This window comes from Neodiprion fabricii, chromosome 3 (assembly GCF_021155785.1).
Source record: "Neodiprion fabricii isolate iyNeoFabr1 chromosome 3, iyNeoFabr1.1, whole genome shotgun sequence".
Classification (NCBI taxonomy): Eukaryota; Metazoa; Arthropoda; class Insecta; order Hymenoptera; family Diprionidae; genus Neodiprion; species Neodiprion fabricii.
Genome location: NC_060241.1, coordinates 26,584,440 through 26,602,743, shown reverse-complemented (window position 1 = coordinate 26,602,743; position 18,304 = coordinate 26,584,440). Strand labels below are relative to the sequence as shown.

General features: G+C 34.5%; 3 protein-coding genes across 10 annotated transcripts; 2 read left to right on the top strand and 1 right to left on the bottom strand.

The window, feature by feature from the left end:
• The first annotated feature begins 359 nt into the window (after positions 1–359).
• LOC124177596 (leucine-rich PPR motif-containing protein, mitochondrial) lies at positions 360–10,039 on the top strand. 4 transcript variants are annotated; one of them, XM_046560124.1, is made up of 21 exons: positions 367–620; positions 710–858; positions 1,282–1,404; positions 1,949–2,216; positions 2,369–2,600; positions 3,040–3,216; positions 4,121–4,328; positions 4,482–4,694; positions 5,274–5,530; positions 5,643–5,786; positions 6,055–6,186; positions 6,333–6,528; positions 6,702–6,909; positions 7,101–7,332; positions 7,439–7,601; positions 7,738–7,984; positions 8,054–8,276; positions 8,412–8,610; positions 8,930–9,208; positions 9,289–9,449; positions 9,540–10,039. In XM_046560124.1, the coding sequence occupies exons 1-21, from the start codon at positions 478–480 to the stop codon at positions 9,576–9,578; spliced, it is 3,993 nt and encodes a 1,330-aa protein (XP_046416080.1). In that variant the 5' UTR covers positions 367–477; the 3' UTR covers positions 9,579–10,039. The 4 variants fall into 4 exon arrangements, with proteins under 4 accessions (XP_046416083.1, XP_046416080.1, XP_046416081.1 ...); XM_046560125.1 differs by having other exon boundaries at positions 368–620; positions 5,292–5,530; XM_046560126.1 differs by lacking the exons at positions 367–620; positions 1,949–2,216 and having other exon boundaries at positions 749–858.
• A 57-nt stretch (positions 10,040–10,096) lies between these two features.
• LOC124177609 (barrier-to-autointegration factor) lies at positions 10,097–11,343 on the bottom strand. 2 transcript variants are annotated; one of them, XM_046560162.1, is made up of 3 exons: positions 11,045–11,343; positions 10,590–10,728; positions 10,097–10,427 (listed from the first exon to the last, which is right to left on the bottom strand). In XM_046560162.1, the coding sequence occupies exons 2-3, from the start codon at positions 10,713–10,715 to the stop codon at positions 10,281–10,283; spliced, it is 273 nt and encodes a 90-aa protein (XP_046416118.1). In that variant the 5' UTR covers positions 10,716–10,728; positions 11,045–11,343; the 3' UTR covers positions 10,097–10,280. The 2 variants fall into 2 exon arrangements, with proteins under 2 accessions (XP_046416118.1, XP_046416117.1); XM_046560161.1 differs by having other exon boundaries at positions 10,590–10,723; positions 11,045–11,340.
• A 525-nt stretch (positions 11,344–11,868) lies between these two features.
• On the top strand, positions 11,869–17,031 carry LOC124177600 (microprocessor complex subunit DGCR8). Of its 4 annotated transcripts, XM_046560134.1 has the most exons (8): positions 11,939–12,051; positions 12,100–12,283; positions 13,588–14,074; positions 14,204–14,287; positions 14,610–15,003; positions 15,130–15,407; positions 15,638–16,071; positions 16,232–17,031. In XM_046560134.1, exons 3-8 carry the CDS (start codon positions 13,618–13,620, stop codon positions 16,562–16,564), a joined length of 1,980 nt encoding a protein of 659 aa, XP_046416090.1. In that variant the 5' UTR covers positions 11,939–12,051; positions 12,100–12,283; positions 13,588–13,617; the 3' UTR covers positions 16,565–17,031. The 4 variants fall into 4 exon arrangements, with proteins under 4 accessions (XP_046416087.1, XP_046416089.1, XP_046416090.1 ...); XM_046560131.1 differs by lacking the exon at positions 12,100–12,283 and having other exon boundaries at positions 11,869–12,051; XM_046560133.1 differs by having other exon boundaries at positions 11,889–12,283.
• The last annotated feature ends 1,273 nt before the right edge of the window (positions 17,032–18,304 follow it).

The window sequence follows — 18,304 nt, the reverse complement described above, 5'->3', positions numbered from 1 at the left end:
CCTCAGATATTATGGCAACAGTACCGCGGAAAATAGAAGAACCTTACGTTTTATTGCAGATTATAGTTTAGATGGCGCGACAAGTTGGAAAATTTTCCACACCCGCAGCAAAGCAATCTTTACTCAACCGTCAATACCACGAAGACCACGAATACCTGACAAGGATTATCGAATTTAAAATGAGATTGCCTCTCCATTTTTTATGGTAGGATAAAAAACTGTAATGGAAAGTTATCAGTCATCGCCAACGCACATATTATATCTATGATTTTGATGATGCTACAGGAGATGCCATCTATTGTGACTATATGGCGAGACACTATTCTCAAAGATCGCAAAGCTTTCTAGCCATCTGTATTATTTGTGAGCAACCTCTCATGCTCTTTTCTGCTCTTTTCGGTGACTCCTTCATGTAACCCGGGCATCGTTATCCTGCGGAGATAGCAAATTGTTCAATCTATCTGCACATGTATAATAATGGCAACTATATTACGATCATCAAAGTACTTCCGCAACTTTGCCGAACTTACGACAAAGCTTAGTTTCTCTCACGTGAAATATAATGCCTGTGTTACTCTTCTTTCTCAAAGGCACTGCATTGCACCTTCAACATTAGTCAAGTAAGTAAAGTTAATTTCAATATATTTTAATGCAATAACAGTCATGTTACACAGATAGCAATAAACCCGTTTCATCATTCACTCAAAAGGTCTCTGGCTACCCAAGTGGCTGTCAAACAAGTGGAAGGTGACTCTGCTCTTGAATTGTCCCTGCGAAAAGCTGAAGCTGATGTCAGGAAGTACGGACAGATACGTGGGACCAAATTGGATCAAATCTTTAAAATATTTCAATCTTCGAGTACGTTGTTTTTAACTTTCACTGTTTATTCAATTGAGACAATATCTTGTATGTGTGTATGCAGTACTAAATAACTGTTTATTGGTTCATAAGCTTATCAAATTCATTCCGCAGTCTTGGGGTTTATCTGCATATTTGTACCTAGATATTGAATTGTAATTCTAGGTTTTATCTTATATTCCTATCATTGACAAATTTCCAAATCTTGATATATGTTAATGTCGTATTATATTTCATTTTCATCAAATAAATTAGCTCAACATGTGCAGTGAGAATTGATAGTTTTGTGTTAAATGATATTTTTCATGTATTTACATTGTTTAGGATTTAAATTTAATTTAATTTGAAGTTATGTTTTGGCTAATACCCACTCACTGTTATCGCAGATAGAATTCATACCTAATGTTTACATGAATTTTGCAGAATCTGTTAGTAGTACCCAAGCCCTTATGCTCTTACGATGTTGCGGAAACTTGGTGGCTAGTGAATTACCAGAACACAAATCTGAAATTGCTAATCGAATATGGGAAAGCTTGAAAAATTCAGGTATGTTCTTTAAGGTGCAGTATGGTATACATGGGGTCGAAAATCATAGAAAGTGTAGAAATTAATATTGAATTTTTCAGAAGAGTTCAAATTGTGAAAATAGCTTTGAATATTATTTCTCTTGCATATCATTTTAGATCTAACACCACAAGTTGAAAAGTATGTATACATATTATTTTATCTGAACGAGTTTGAAATTTAACACTTAAATGTAATACGTATATACAGAAAAGCAATTTAGTTAATGTAACCAGAATAAGACCAAAATTTGCTACTTAAGTAATATTTCTTTTTTTTCTTCTGATGAATCACATAATATCTAAGTGGTATTTGATTTTGATGTCTCATGGGTGGCTCATGTTTATACTAATGTTTTTTAATCGAAAGATTCAATTTAATTTTTTCCACAATAAGTGTTTATAAATCACATGTTACATGTTGAATAGTTATGAATATGGTTATAGTATTACCTACTTAATAAGCAAATTAGGTTTTTTTTCTATATTGTGATATTATAAATATACATGGAAGAATAAATTTTAAGGGACTGAATTGGAAGTATCTCACTTTAATGCCCTGCTGCGTGTATACATTGAAAACGAGTATGCATTTTCACCTGCTGAAGTTTTGGCTGAAATGGATAAAGCAGGCATCGAACCTAATAAGCTTACGTACCAAAGATTAATTACTCGTTATTGTCAGCAAGGGGATATCGAAGGAGCAAGTACAATATTAGAGTTTATGAAAGAAAAAAATTTGTCCGTAAATGAGAACATATTCACTGCGTTAATCAGGGGGCATTCTGAAGCAGGGTATGTATTTTAGCATCATTTATATTTTAATTATTGCTTGGTAATCTTGGAGTCTTGTGTGTAAAGTACCACTTACTTAACTTTGTCCCATTCCTTTACTAAAAATGTTTTACAGTATAAAATATTTCTACATTTCCCATACCATTTTACAGCGATATGACAAGTGCAGCTGAAATTTTATCAATAATGAGGACCGCTGGCTCGGAACCTTCAGCCGATACATACAAAGAACTTCTTTGCGGCTATGCAAAACATGGCGATATGGAATCTATCACCCGTACAATTTCAGAGTGCCGGTCAAACAATATAGATCTGTTAGACGCAGATTTTCTGGATGTCATTAATTCCTTAGCCTGCGGTGGACATACTCAACATGTTGAGGCAGTGAGTTTTTGGATACATTGTTTAAATAAAAAATTAGGTGAAGTGACAAATTGATCTTACCGCTCAAACATATGTGAAATAGCAATTCATTATGATTATTCGTAACAAAATTATATTCATATGAACAATTTGTCTTTCTGGAAAAATCTTTGCTGTAACGATTCTGGATACTTTGGATGTATAAATCTAAGACATAGACTGACGTACAAGTTTGTTGTTCTGCATTCGTAATCCTGGCTGTTTGGTGTAAAGCAAGCTTGACAGGGTCAGCTTTACAACTAAGTTTGTTTTAACACAAATCACCAATATAATTCAATACAAATAACTGTTTGCTCGTCTTGTACTAGGATTTGTACATAAACTTAGTTTTTTCTAAGAATATAACTTTCTTGCTTGATGCAATAATTTCCAATTGTAATGATCTGGAAATATCTTGCAGATACTTTCTATAATGCCTAAGGAAGTTGGCTACCTCCACGATGCTTTGAATCATATTTTGAAATTAGTTCATTCTGGACAAGCAGAAGCTGCTATGCAGGTGTTACGATCTATACCAAACGTTGACAAAGGCCAAGTTGGTAGTCCACTGCTAAAAAATCTTGTTAAAGCTGACTTGGTGAGTGATATTATTATTTTAATGCAAAATTCTTATTTGTTTCTAACAGTCAAGGTCTGGAAACTGCAAAACTCCATCATAATTTGTCGTGCAGTTATTTAGAACAAAAAGTTTATTCATTAGATACATATTGAGGACTGGGAGAGGTTGTGCGAACTAGAAGGGTGTAACTAGCGATTTTTCGTTTGAAGACTACTTTGGTTAACAAGAGGGCGTAACAGCTATTTTAACATTGGAGCTCCATAAGATAAAGATTCAAACGCAACTTCTATCTTTATAATTTCACTTCGGCAGAGAAGCGTGTAACATATTTTAATTTTACGAGTTACATCTTTCTGGAAGCAAGTGTCTACGATTTTTAGTATTTGTATCATCTTTAGGCAGAAGGGTCTATCGTCATTTTTCAAATAATTTCACTTACGCTGTTATAGCAGCACCAGGCCAAATAGCATTGTGGTTTACGCACTCCTGGCAGATTGCATTTGGATTTTTGTCTTATGGAGCTCTAATGTTAAAAATTGCTGTTTCGCCCTTATGGCAGGATATCTAGTTTTTTGGGGGTTACGCCATTCTGGTCCCTAGTCCATGATATGCATGTATACTACGAACTTCGCTGAAATTTGATTGAAGCATCTCTTATAATAAGCAGAGTATGACAAGTTGCTCCAAGCTGCGCAGCCATGTACCCAGCAAGAGCTTTTCAATCTAGTACTGCCCAAAACGTTCTTCGAACTTTTTACTCAGAGAGAAAACTAAATAAAATATATTTTTCAAAAACTAAGAGAAGTGTTACCCTTAAGCACACTTAGTATAAGATTATCTCTATGTGGTACATTATTATTGCTTAAGTTGCTTCAAGATATATACCATACTTTCTATGTATTTTGTAATTTATACATTTTAGCCTGCTGTACAACTCATCGATATGTGCAATGAAATTGCAAACAAGGGTATTAATTCTCGAGCTCTCTACATAGGTTTGGAATCTAAACTATTACAAGGAGATGTTGAGGGGAGCTTAGCATTTCTAAATACATTACGCGATTCTGGTGAAGAAATAAGGCCACATTACTTTTGGCCATTGTTTATTGCACTGAAGTTTTCAAATAAAGGTATAACAATATACAGAATTTTTTATCGTCAAACTGTCTTGATTAAACTTTTTGAGTCCGATATGAGCTAAGTTATTTAGTATGATTAAACATTGCTCTCTAAAGTAACTGTAAAAAAACCTGGAAAAATCTTCTTCAATTTTCATTGGCCAGATATTCTCAACCTTGTGGAAACCATTCAACAGGAGTTTTCATTGGTCATCACACCAGATACCTTACGTGATTATATTATACCTTGTATGAGTGGTACACCCGACGAAATTTTTAGCGAATTAATTCTGACTGGTGCAGCATCAGGGACTATCGCATATGCAATTGTCTACCATTTGATCGTCGATATGAGGCTGAAAGAAGCAGCTGATTTCTGTATGAATATATCTATTTGCCTATTTTCCTTTACATAAGTAAACCATAGTTTAAATTTGGTATTTAAATAATTACTTTCATATATATTGCATCAATATTGTATGTACAGGGCGACTCAGGACTATCACCCTGCAGGCTACCAATGTGTTTCTTTTAAAAATGTGCGACTGATACCTTTTTTACTTTTGATTGCAAATTTATCGTTTGCCAACTACAGCCGTTCAAATTGACCAATCCGGTAGCATCTAATGGCTCAGAACAGCTGCCAAGCATATGATAGTCAAATGACGATTGACCAGCCCTATTGTAAGCCATCAGATGCTACTGGATTCGCAAAATTCAAACAGTTGTAACTCGCAAAGGACAAATTTCCTGTGCGAAGTAAAATCTTTTCAGTCGCATATTTTCGCGAGTAATACGTTGGAGACCTATGTGTTGATAGTCCTAGATTCACCTGTATATCTAGCAGTTCTTAGCTTCGTGTAATCATTTCATAGCATAAAAAATTCATCGCAAGATCAATGTGCAATTAATGTATGTCAGATGGGAGTAGAACTATTATTTTGAACCTAAGTTAAGTCATTTTACATGTTCCAGGTACAAAGCACGAATTTTCTTATAATGTACAGTCACTTTGTAGACCACTTGTGAAAGCTTTAAAAGAAACAGGAGACACTGAGTCATTTGTTACAATACTTGGTAACATGTGTGAACGCACAATGAAAACAATGGAGGACGATGATAAAAAAAAGATGGTTTGCAATGACGTAATCGAGCTTTATCTTTCTGAGATCGCATTGTTAATAAAAAAGGATAAATCTAACTTACAAGCTCAAGTACGTACTAACTAAATTTGAAACTTCTCCGAATATTCACAGGTTTCCAAGACTATTATTTAATTTACAAACCAAACAAAAAATGTGATATAAATTTTACCTACCTGACTAGATTTACAGCGAGCTTTCGAAAGCAGGTTTGGATATTGGTAATACTGGTGGATTCCCTCTTTCCCAAAGATTAGCTTCACAAATGTCACCAAAAATGAATAGTTTCATGTCACGAAACAAATCCGGAAATTATAACATTCGTTCGGTAAGTACTATAAATTCCTGTGCAAGCTGCAAAAATCTTTCGATTTTTTTCTGTTTCACTAAATCAAAGCACAAAAACTTCACATTTATTTCGAATATGACAATAATGGAAATACAACAAAATATGTTCATATTATACTTGTCTTCTTGACTCACTATCAAAATGCTTGTCCCATTATTCGATGATATGAGACATGCAATTATATCACAATCAACACCACACATCACTGGAAGACAGTGTTTTTCTCACTTGCATTTATGTGTTACAGGAAATTCAGAATCTAGAGCAAGAAATATACACATCTTCGAAGAATGCTGAAGCAAGTTCTGCCAAAAAACAGCGTCTACTACTTTTATACAGTCGCAGCGGAGATATAGCAAATCTTGAGAAATTGGTGGAGGTAAAAACATCAATTATCTAATTGCAAATAGTGTGGTTTCATATGTGTCACCTGATCATACGATGCGTTTTCTGTTTTGTAAATTCAGCTTAGTGTAGGAATCGTCAAACCTTAATCACTTTAGAATTATTTTGGTACATTTACAGGAATTAAAAGAAGATGGTATTCAGTTTACTGAAAGTATGTACAAGACACTGGTGAATGCTTACTGCAATGTAGAAATGCTGGATAAAGCTGAACAGTATATCTCAGCTCTTAACGCTTCATATCCAACATATGTCCTGGATGCAAATACGACCATAAAGTACATCAGTCTTCTTGTGAAAGCTAATCGTATCAATGGTAAGATCGGTTATAAAATAGTTCCTCTTCTGAAAATGTGAATTAACGAAGGTTCTTACTAACTTGAAACATCTTCATCACGTTCAATATTTGAAACAATAATATTGTAAATCAACTGTCGCTTAGTATCTTCGTATTTAAGTTAAATCTCTTTCGTGAACTTTCTGTTGCAGACGCAGTACAGTATGTGAAGAACATGCCAAATATTGATGCCAAAAAAGATAGTGGGCCAAAAAAAATTTGGTGGAAAATACTGAAGAGTGTAGCAGAATTGGGGAATGTTGAAGCTGTTAATTCAATATTTAATGCCCTTGTACAAAAAGAGTATATAGGACTCACTGCTCCATATCTGGGAATGCTAATCAAGGTGCACGTTTGCAGGTAATTAATGGCCGTTACCTATGAATGATTTGACAATTGATCGCCAAAAATGTCTGTATGAAATCGCAACAACTCCTAACGTTTTTACCATATTCTACAATATTATTCAACAAATTTGCAGTACTGCTCCAAACATTTTCTCAATCAGCAGTGAAATGTCAAAGTATTTGCTATCCTTACGGTTTTTACAGAGATGACCTGAAAGAAGCTCTAAAAATGTTTGAAAAAATATGTGAAACATACCGAGTTACTCCTTATAAGTCTGAATTAGCTAAAAAATTCATATTAGCTGAGGATGCGACTTCTTTGCAACGAATGACTGATCTCAGTACACAAATTCATGGTGAACCTAATTCTCTGTATGATCTTGCTCTGAACTTTATAGAATGTGATTGTCTCCGTCAAGCAAAAAGGATTTTGGAGGTATTGCTTTATCAAAAATTTTCATGCAATTTCAGTTAAAAGTTAACGTGTATAAACGTCAATGGGAATCATATAATAAAGCTTATTACTAGTTTTATAATTCCAGATTCCCGCCTTGTTTCCAAACATTCGAAAACTAAAACTTCACTCTGAAAGATGCAGAGAATATGGAGCGACAAGTTCTCTAGAAAAACTTATTTCGGTACTAAAAGACATACCACACTTAAAAGCAGTACCGGAATTTTATGATGACTTGATATGCTGTTACAGTTAGTATTGTTAGCATTATGATATAAATGTCTTAAATTCTGACTAACCACCTTTTATATCTCAAACTTAATAGGCTAAATTGACGTTGGTGCATATGTGTGTGTATATATATATATATATTTGATTGCTTAATAGACAATGAAAATGCCTGGGAAGAAGCCTTCAAATTTTGGCAAGAAATGATAGAACAAGAAATTGAACCCTCTGATAGATTTCTTGCTATTCTGGCTGATCTTTTGAAGAGAAACAATCAACCTGTTCCATTTGAAGTACCGGTGTTACAAAATTTCGAAAAATTTCCCACAACGCAAAACGCAAAACGACAGTCTGTAAATAGTATCAGTGATGAAAGTACACATTCTAATTCAGAAATGAATACAACGTAAGAATGAATAAAAAAATTTATAAGAATTTAATTTCTGGAACACTTTTCATACTTTAGTTTGTTTAGGACCAATAATCGACCAAAGAGGATGACAGGCGTCAAAGAAAGTTCTGAATTGATACAGTCATTGCTAGACCAAGGAAAGCTAGATGAAGCTGTTCAGATAACCTATGGTATGATAGAAGGAAATAAATATCCTCTTTCTAGAGTTTTCTATAGTTTGATGAAGGCTATGATTGAAACTGGAAATGAACATTTGCTGAAACAAATTGAGGAAAAGATGTCCAGAGTATGTAATATTTATTAATTTATTTATTTTTTTAAAATTTATTCTTCTGTATTTATTGTTATAAAATCGGTTATGTTCATTGATTGCATACCTATGTAGCAAGAATGATGTTTAACTCGTTTGCTTCGTAAACAGAGTATGAAGGTGAGGGTGAGATTTCAAAACAATTTATGCAGAGCATATGCAGAATTAGGGAAATTGGACAAACTTTTGGATTCGTTGGAGGCAAGTGCAGAAACAATTGTTCAAAGTGCTGGTGAGCGGTCTTCACACAGATATCCACAAGTCCTGGCAAAATATGTACTAAAGGATAATTCTCAACTGCTGGAAAGATGTAAGTTATCATTTCCATCTACCCATTTCAATCCAAGGAGTAAAAACATCACCTCCAAGAGTCTTGTGATTCCAGAGTATAACATTTATTGAGAATAGAAATTGGCTTCATGTAACACCACACATTCCTACATCACCACTCAGAGGTGGTTGTATATTGTCAAAATATCAACGCCTGCTGGCATACTTCTTACATGAACATTTTGTTCCGAAATAATTGTAAAAATATTTGAAAACTTATTGCGCTGTGTAAAACAGTTTGCTGACATAAGATTTTGCAACTGTTTTTTTGGATTATATAAGGAAAATAATTCTTCCAGATATAAACCTTACTGGAAAATACGCGGCACATGGATTTGTTGACCCAGTAGAAATGTTGTGGGTAGAATTGTTTACAAATGGACAACCGGAAGCACATAGAATATGGTCTCAGTATTTATCTAACAAGCCAGATTTACCGTTCACTTTAGTTGCTAAAAATATCGAGGCCATGAAAAATTCGACAATTCTTGAAAAGATAGTAAAGATATCAGATAAAAATCCTCATATCAGTCAGAATATAAAGGGATTGATGTATGCTTCATTAATTTCGGCATATTGTACGTATACTTTATGAAGCAGCATGTAATATCAATTACTTACATGACATCAGGTATTTGAAATACTATCATCATTACAGGTAGAGAACATAAATATCAGGAATCTATAGCTGTGTTGCAAAAAGCAATGGAAACGATACCTCTAGAATTCATAGAACCAACTGTACTAAATAATTTAGACTCTCATGTAAAAGCTCAAGGCTTGAACCTTCCAGCTGGTGTATCTGAGAGTATTGCTGAGGTAAGTATTTTGGGTTAAGAATTATGGCTGGATTTTTAACACAGATCTACAAGACATACCTATGCTGATCGATGAGAAATTTATTCGTAGGCAGTAAAAAACGCAGCTGAGAAACAACCGACGACATGATTTGAACAAAACTGTAAACCAACGAGCTTGAGGAAGCTTTAATTAGTCTAATTCACAAGTTCAAGTGATGTTGTAGTATTGCGAGTAATTGTTTATAGTTTTTCATTCTCTGATACACCAATCCAATACCAAGATGTTGACACCAAATTGGAGTTATTAGAAATTGTGCATCATAATTACTATCGTTTCAAGTAATAGAGGTTTCAGGGAATTGAATCATTGTATCGTACTATGAAAAATATCAAGAATTTTCCATAATTTTATTCTTTCCTGCAAAGTTATCACACTTGCAGAATAATAAAGTCAAAAGGCAACCCATCACGTATTCAGGCATTTGCCAATGACTGTGTGCATTTTATCAAATCATCACACTGGGTTCAAATGTAATTCCTAGTAAAGTACCTATGTAGATAATTATTATACTTATGTAAAAATCTGATAATAAAATTCCACAAATCATATGCTACTGGTTACTTTGCGTTGTAGACCATAAGAAGGATGACTGGAAGCATATCAAATTTGGTTAAAATTTGTATTCATCTTTAGTACAGGTAAGGATTATATACAATTGAATTTGGTAGAACATGCTTTTAAGTTATAGTTATATGAAAGATCATTTTGTTAAAAAAAAAAAAAAAACAAAAAAAAACCAACTTCAATCATTTACAAAAGTAAAAAAATGTCACTCATTTTGCCTAATATTTACAAGAACTCTTCACACCAATCACAAAGGCACTGGTAGCAATCTTGAGACTGTTTTGTATTTGCGCTGCATGTATCTTTCATCCATTCTTGAAACAACTCTTTATCCTTCTTCAGAACCAAATATTGGCCGAGAACAACATAAGCCTGTGCGAAATTTCATACAAATTAGAAGTTGAAAATTTGCTACTAAGATGTATAAAGTGATGTCTTCTTCAGTAACAATTTCGAGGCTATATGTATGGTAAATGTAACCACGTGTAGTTAACCAAACACGTGACAATTACGGATTACAATTGTTGCACAAACCTTATCAAAACCAGCCGCCTCTAATCTTTTGCCTAAAACTTCACCAACACCAGCAAGTTCAGTCACCGGCTTTTCTCCCATTGGTTCAGCTACGAAGTTTCTGTGCTTTTGCGATGTGCTGGACATGTTGCTAGCTGTGCTTTAACATAATAACTTCAATCAACAGGTGGCTAGTATTGTAACATGTAACCAATATTTTCACAACTGGGATTCACAAATTTTGTAGTCAAGATAAACATGTCAATTCACTTCGTAAATAATTTCAGAAGTCTACAATCAAGACTACTTTGTAAAAATACGAAATCCTCAGAATCATTCAGAGACCAACAGAAACTGATCAAGAAGTGTCGCACGGGCGCAATGCGGTGTTTCAAATACGATTCAAAGAGTAATAATATCAAAATATCAGGTTTAATATTGTTGCGGGAAATACTATATGATATTAATTTACGTACATCCTGAGCGTGTAGTGTGATTTATATGTAGCTATTCAGCACTGGAACGTTTGATTAAAAATTTTCTAGGTCTGCTTTCTTCGGCTAAACTGAGACAAACTTTGTCAATCACTGATAAATAGGTTCTTCTCCAAATTTGATTATTTTTTGTTCTTTTTTCTCAACTGATTAGTATTGATACACCAACAAAATTACTGACCCGCATTAATCAACCTTCAACTACCAAGTTACTTAGCCAAGCCTGAACCCAAGCCACCACCCTGACCATAAGCCACGCCGCTGCTTGGCTGCGTTACCAACCCTCTGGTGGCCATAGGTCGTACCCAATGTGAAAATGGACCGTACTTTGAATTTACTTTCACGGAGTACATTTTTGTGGTTTATATTTTATGATCGTAAAATGACCAAGATTTTGTTCATTTTGTTCCTTTTCTCAAGGACCAGACAGGATTTAACCAAATTATTGACATTCTTACGTTCAAGAATATTTCAAACTAACGATAAAGATTGTAAATTTTTCAATTACACGAAGGAGTTGAGTTGCTGGGAATTTGGAGAAAATATTATTTTCTTTATTTTTGTATCAATAATTAAAAACATATAACCAGAAATGTGAATTACTCGGACAGTTTCTTTATACTTTCGTACCTGATTCTTTTGCGATATTAGAGGAGAGTCCAAAAATAACTTAAATTCTTAGAATTTTTCCAGGACCGTACATACATTTAGCGTACAGTCAAGCAGGACCGTTATGTCCGTACAGGAGGCAAAATTACCGTATAAATACGGTGCTGACCGTACGGCTGGCAACACTGGCTGAGCTGCACCATGGCCATAGACATTTCTTATATACCTACGACTATGGCACCTAGTTAGCGGCGATTTTTTATTTTTAAATATTTCGTGTTCACAAAGGCGTCGATGGCGTCGACAAGTGTGTGTGATCGATTAGTCGATCTTGAGCATCCCTGCAAATGACACTCCCCTTCAAAGAGAACACTAGCGAGGTACAAAAAATTAACGTAACGTAGTGCTCTTTGTGACTCCTTGTATAGTTTTCATAGTAGCCATGCGATCAGGACGGAGCGTATAAAAAGATGGCGTCCGTGTATGAGACGTAAAGTATCTGCACGCAAGACAAGTTGGGAGAAATGAAAGTTGAGATTATACCGCTGTACGAGTAATTCGTGGCTTAGAAGTGCGAATCTATCTGCTTGAAATCGATAACCGATAAATCAGGTATTGCGATATGTAATTTTAATTTATCACGATTGTGTATCAAAAGTATGGGCTGATTCGACGCAATCGTATTGTAGTAGTATAATTCAGATTTTTTCCTGATAAACAATGCAATTGATGGTTGCAAAGAGTTGTGACAACGCATATTGTTCGTCTAAGAGAATTTTAAAAAATATGGCAATGTAAATACTCTGATTCTTTGAGAGGATCTGATTTGTAATCTGGCCAGAAATTGACTTCGATGTCAAGTTTATCTGTGATCAGAGTTACCTAAACTCCTCCGCTCAGCATTGTTTAAAAGACATATTTAAAAAAACTAACTCGTTTGCCATAGATACTTGTCACACTTTGGTCCATGTGAAATGACTACTGATAAATAGCCAGCAGCTAGCCCCGACTAGTATCGGAAACAATTTTTCTATGTTGTCTCTGTCTAGTCCTGGGGCTAACAAGCTGACACAATGCTGAAATCATCAATCAACTGCTACAGTTTATTTCGCCTCTGGTCATTCAATCGTCTAGCATTTTGTTGTGGATATATACCGGGCTACAAACTGCTAACATCAATGCAAATGTCCAATTTTCGTTGCCACTTCTTGAATGGCTCCACATTGATTGGACTTTGGTGTCATTGGTGAAAGTGGTGCAGCCAAACAACACGCTTGAATTGAATCCACATGCAATAATTACAACACAGTAAATGTTATTATTCTGCCTAAGTTATATTATGCATACCTATATATCTATACTCTATATAAATATTTAAAAAAAATTTATCCAACTCTTCTATGGGCGTATGTACATACATACATATATATATAAATCAGTGTGTATATATATACATATACGTACTAATCAATAAAGCACCCTTATGTCTCATAAATATTTATATATATTACACACACAAATACACATGCACGCACATACAATATATATATATATATATATATAATACATATTGATGAGAAATAAGGGCACTTTATGTAAAATATGATGAATCATTTTCATTTTCATTTTTTCATTAAGAGGTATGAAAATTACCATTGTTCATTTACCAAGGTTTAGAAATCAATTTTCTGTATATTTTATAACAACCAAATTAGTATTCTTGTAATATTTGTGTTGGATAGATCCAAGGTAGAGCATAATGCAGCTTTGTCTATTTCACTGATTGATCGTTTCGATACTTTCCTTGAAGTTAAACATTAATAATTTTGCCACATGCCACAGTTCCGTGTGTACGCTGCATTCACCACCATTATATCACTACTTCATGTCTGTAGCATCTTAATTTGATCTCCTAGCATATTGGGAAACACTTGAAACCTGGCATCATGTCTGACAATGAGAGCTCTCCCAAGAGATTGAGATTAGATGAGGAGGTCAGTACTATAGATGCAAATTTGCCAAATATGGAAGAGGGAAAACCTGTGGAATGCCCATTCAAGAATAACCTGGATGTGCAATCAGACGAGGATGACAGCATGAATTTTACAAGTGTTCTTAGATCTGATTCAAATTACAACATTAATCGAGAGAATTTCGAACAAGACAGCGATTTCTCGAAACATAGTAGCCGGAATGTACAAAATGGTTATGACCAGAGTAACGACAATGATTCAAATCTTAGTGGACATGATCCTTGTACCAATGATGAATTGAGACATTTTGACGTTCTCGATGATTTGGAAAGACACCCAGATCAAGGTGGCTCTGATTCTGACACAGAACCAACTGATAGTATGGATTCTGATGTGCCAGATGAAGAAATAGAAGCCATGCTCGAAGAGGGTTAGTTCACAATTTTATTGACTGCCAAGTTTTCACTTAAATGAATGCTTTACATCAGAAGTATCACCTAATGTGAGTCAGAACTGCCACTGTGAATATACATTACTAATATCTAGTTATTTTTTGCAGGTCTGCCTGACGAATTTAAAGGAAAGCGTAGAAAAAAATCAGACGCAATGCCGTACGAGGAAAAAGAAAAATTGGTTTTAGATGGTACGATATTATAATTGAATAAATCTGTTAACATTCATACATCATTGAAGCAAAATTCTAATTACTAAAAGCATACTTAGCTTATTATCAAGCTCATGAAGTAAAAAAAAGTAATGTTTTAAAGAGGCATTGACTATATGAATATCTTTGGAACTTTTCAAAAACTGATGTAACACATCTTGATTATTTCTCAAGTGTTGTTTCAATCAGCAAGGACTTGATTACTTTGATCCTCTGAAACCTGGATAAGATTTTTCTATTTTCTTTGATCCAAAAGTACTACAAGATTGATATTATATAAAAATGTATGTTAAATTTTCAGAAATTGGTCACAATCACTTTGACGTTCTACCAGAAGGGTGGGTTCAAGTGACCCACAACAGTGGCCTTCCGTTATACTTGCACAAGCAGAGTCGTGTTTGTACATTAGCTAAACCATATTTCCTTGGACCAGGTAGTGTGCGTAAGCATGAAGTACCTGTCAGTGCTGTGCCCTGCTTGCAGTACAGAAGAGCATTGCAGGAGGAAGAAAAAGAAGAAGAAAAGAGAAGAAAGGAAAGAGAAAAAGAACCTGCTGCAGAGACGTGTAGCTTACCCAGTGCTAAAATTGAAACTATTCAAGAAAATAGGGCAGCACATTCTCTAGACAGTGAACAACTCAGAAATTACTGTCAAGCTTTGTTTCGCTTCAAAGCAATTAAAGTCATGAGATTTCAGTACGTCTAAATATTTTCACTCAGCTTTTACTTTACATTCTATTTGGCCAAAATGAAACGTTCAGAAGCAATGGTTGATTTTCATGGATAACAATCTTGAACATGTTCTGAAAATTTGTCATGTAGGTCGTGGTCAGCACGAAGAAAGTTTACAAAGAACAAGAAGCATCGCAAACAGCTGGAAAGGCCCACGTTACCTGATGGCACCAAATTAATAACCTTTCCAGTTGGTGGAGCTGGAGTATCTGGGAACAATAGTACAATTGCAGGTGATGATAGTGGGGGACAAAGGCCTCCAAAACACTGGATTATGAATCCGTCTGGAAAAAGTTATGTGTGTATTCTGCATGAATATGTACAACATGCTCTGAAGAAGCAGCCAACTTATAAATTTAAGGAGTTAGGTGAGACCTTTATCTTCTTTCTTATTGGAAGGATCCTCATTTGTCCTGCTGTGAATGATTATTTTTGATTGTTTACGAGGTATTACAAATAAATATCAGCGGTTTCTTTGATTGTGAATAAAATATGCTCAAATATGCAAAAGCGGCATATAAATTGAATAGTTTTTCACGTTTCTCAAATAATTTTATCCTGCCAATACACAAATAAAAAGTAAAACATTAATTTGCAGAAAATGCGTCGACGCCATACTCAGCAGTGGTATGCATAAATGAAATGGAATATGGCAGTGGTTTCGGTAGCAGCAAAAAACAAGCAAAAGCCAATGCAGCCCGCAAAACACTCGAAATCCTAATTCCTCAGATGCGTGATAAGATTTCAGGAGAGTCAGGAGACGGAACTGGAAATAATTCTAATAGGGCTCTCAAGGCTTCACGAGGGACATCGGAGGCTGACCTCTCTTTCTTTGACGAAATTACAATAACTGATCCACGGGTAGCTGAGTTTTGTGCAAAAACGACAGAGCCTTCACCTCATGCAATTTTGATTACTTGTCTACAGAGGAATTTTGGCCTTGGCGATATGCATATAAACTATTCTGTGAATACGTTGAAACACCAACGCAATGAGTTCACAATGCGTGTTGGTAAACATGAAGCTACTGTGGTAAGTAACAAACTGCTTCGAATACATATTTTCTGAAGTTAACAGGCACAATTAAATGGATTGTAACGTAGATTATAGTGTAAGATTTGCAAAAACATATCTTAGTAAATGAGTTAGTGGGTTGTGCTGGTTTTTCTATGAATTAAAATGTTGATTAAAGGTATGTCGAAATAAAAAAGATGGTAAACAACGTGCAGCACAAGCAATCTTGCAACGATTACATCCGCACATACAGTCATGGGGCTCGCTGTTAAGATTGTACGGATCACGGAGTGTAAAATCTTTCAAAGAAAAAAAGCAGTTAGAACAGGAAATCACGCTGCTACAGGGTAAGGCTTTGGTAAATCAGCCAAATCATGCAATTTTAGGTAAGCTTAGACAGGAAATGAGAATGTTGGCTGAACAACGAAAGGCCATTCAACCAATAGGTAAATTTCTACCACCAGATTTACCAACCGGTTCTGCTGCTAACTTAAACAATGTTGACTTATAACACTCTAGTCTAATTTAGCATCAATCAGTATTCGTAAATAGGAAATAACGCGATGTCAGTAATTGAAAGTAATCAGGTAGAATCATAATTTTTCAACCCCCAGTTGTTTCATAACATAGTGCATTAAGGCACCATATTGGTGCTACTGAACTGAATAAACAATATAGTATGTAAATCGATAGATTAACACACTTATACATGTGCATGGGCTTTCCATCCTTATTTTTCCCAACGGTTTGGGTTGCCGCGTGAAGCGTGCAGAGGTAGTTTTGATATAATTTAGACATGTTTTAGGTAGAACTCTCAGATTACGATACATGAATAATTCATTTCTTTTTCACTGTAATGTCTCGAGCCTCGCATTGAATTAAAGAATGTTGCATTCATATTTATATTCAGCTTCATCCAAAAGTATTTGTTATTTTTTCAATGCATTATTGAAACAAGCAGGTTTGGGCTGACCATGAGTCAAGCTTTGAACTGTTCATTTTCAAACTCATTCGTACTGAAATAATAACAATAATAACAACAATAATCGTTAGTTCAAATTTTGGAAGCCCAAAGTAAAATTCGTAATCAGTGACCCAAAAAACCTTTGAGTACGAATTTTCAACAAAATCCTAAATTTCTTTTTTCCCAACACATTGAATATTGAATGCGCCAAATATCAATTTTGCAAATCTGACCTTAGAAAAAATGTTATGGTACCAGTTCTCATTCGTATCCATTCATTCATTCTTAAGGTATCATTTTTATTTTATTGCTGGAATTTTTTAATTTAAACAATTTGATATTGACCAAAAAATCTTATTCACCAGAATTTCTTTGCATCTACTTATGGAGACACATGTTCTTATTGATATAGTGGCTTGAAACTTTAGTGATCTTTTTTCTTAAAATTCGTCGACATCTGAAATAAGGGACATTCTACGTACATACAACCACCCACACAGATTTTCGTCTGAAAATGATTGGAGTAGAATCTCTAGACTTCAAAACATGAAGATCTTATGAAAAGTCAAGTTTTCAGTTATGGGGTGATTACAATGACTTAATAGAAAAACGAGAAGTTATAAAAAGTTACTCCAGTGACATGGAAATGCCCATACATCCTCACATACTGCCAGTTGATAGTTATCAGTTTAAGTAATTGTAAGTTTTGCATCAAGTAATTGGTAATCTTGTCCAGTTACTTGACTTTACTCATCCATAAGACTTGATATAAAATGTATGCGTCAAAAGTGAGATTAAGTCTGTATTGCACTTGTAATAAGTAGTTAAAATACCAACTTGTAATTAAAAAAAAAAGAAGCACGTCATCCCTTTTTTTTTTAAACTATCTTTTTTACCAGATCACCCGAGCTATATTGTAAAGCCTTTTTATTACTTCAGCACTACTATCGTGTCAACTGTTGGTTATAATGTCAAGCGGATACAGTAGCACTCATCAAATCAATATATTCTTCAGTACCAGCTTATCGTTGGCGTTATAGATACCAATATTATGTATAAATCGATATGTACTAAAATTGTTCACGATTAGTCTTCAATAATTGCCTTCCATACTACTAGTTTGCTACCTGTAATGCTGCATTAACTTATTGGAGTGTCGTTGAAGAATACTGGCAAGCAGTTTTAGACACATAAATCTATATATTGCGTATTGTTAATTTTTTTAAAACTTTTATTGGTTCAATCCTACAGTAATGTTCATTTTGGCACTCTATAGTACAATAAATG

Coding starts and splice junctions, on each gene's coding strand:
- LOC124177600 (XM_046560131.1), top strand. CDS start 12,019: ATGACACTCCCCTTCAAAGAGAACACTAGCGAG. Junction 14,075..14,203: donor AGAAGCCATGCTCGAAGAGG/GTTAGTTCACAA, acceptor TATTTTTTGCAG/GTCTGCCTGACGAATTTAAA. Junction 15,408..15,637: donor TTATAAATTTAAGGAGTTAG/GTGAGACCTTTA, acceptor ATTAATTTGCAG/AAAATGCGTCGACGCCATAC.
- LOC124177609 (XM_046560162.1), bottom strand. CDS start 10,715: ATGTCCAGCACATCGCAAAAGCACAGAAACTTCGTAGCTGAACCAATG. Junction 10,428..10,589: donor AGGCGGCTGGTTTTGATAAG/GTTTGTGCAACA, acceptor AATTTCGCACAG/GCTTATGTTGTTCTCGGCCA.
- LOC124177596 (XM_046560124.1), top strand. CDS start 478: ATGGCAACTATATTACGATCATCAAAGTACTTCCGCAACTTTGCCGAA. Junction 2,601..3,039: donor ATACTCAACATGTTGAGGCA/GTGAGTTTTTGG, acceptor AATATCTTGCAG/ATACTTTCTATAATGCCTAA. Junction 7,985..8,053: donor AATTCAGAAATGAATACAAC/GTAAGAATGAAT, acceptor TAGTTTGTTTAG/GACCAATAATCGACCAAAGA.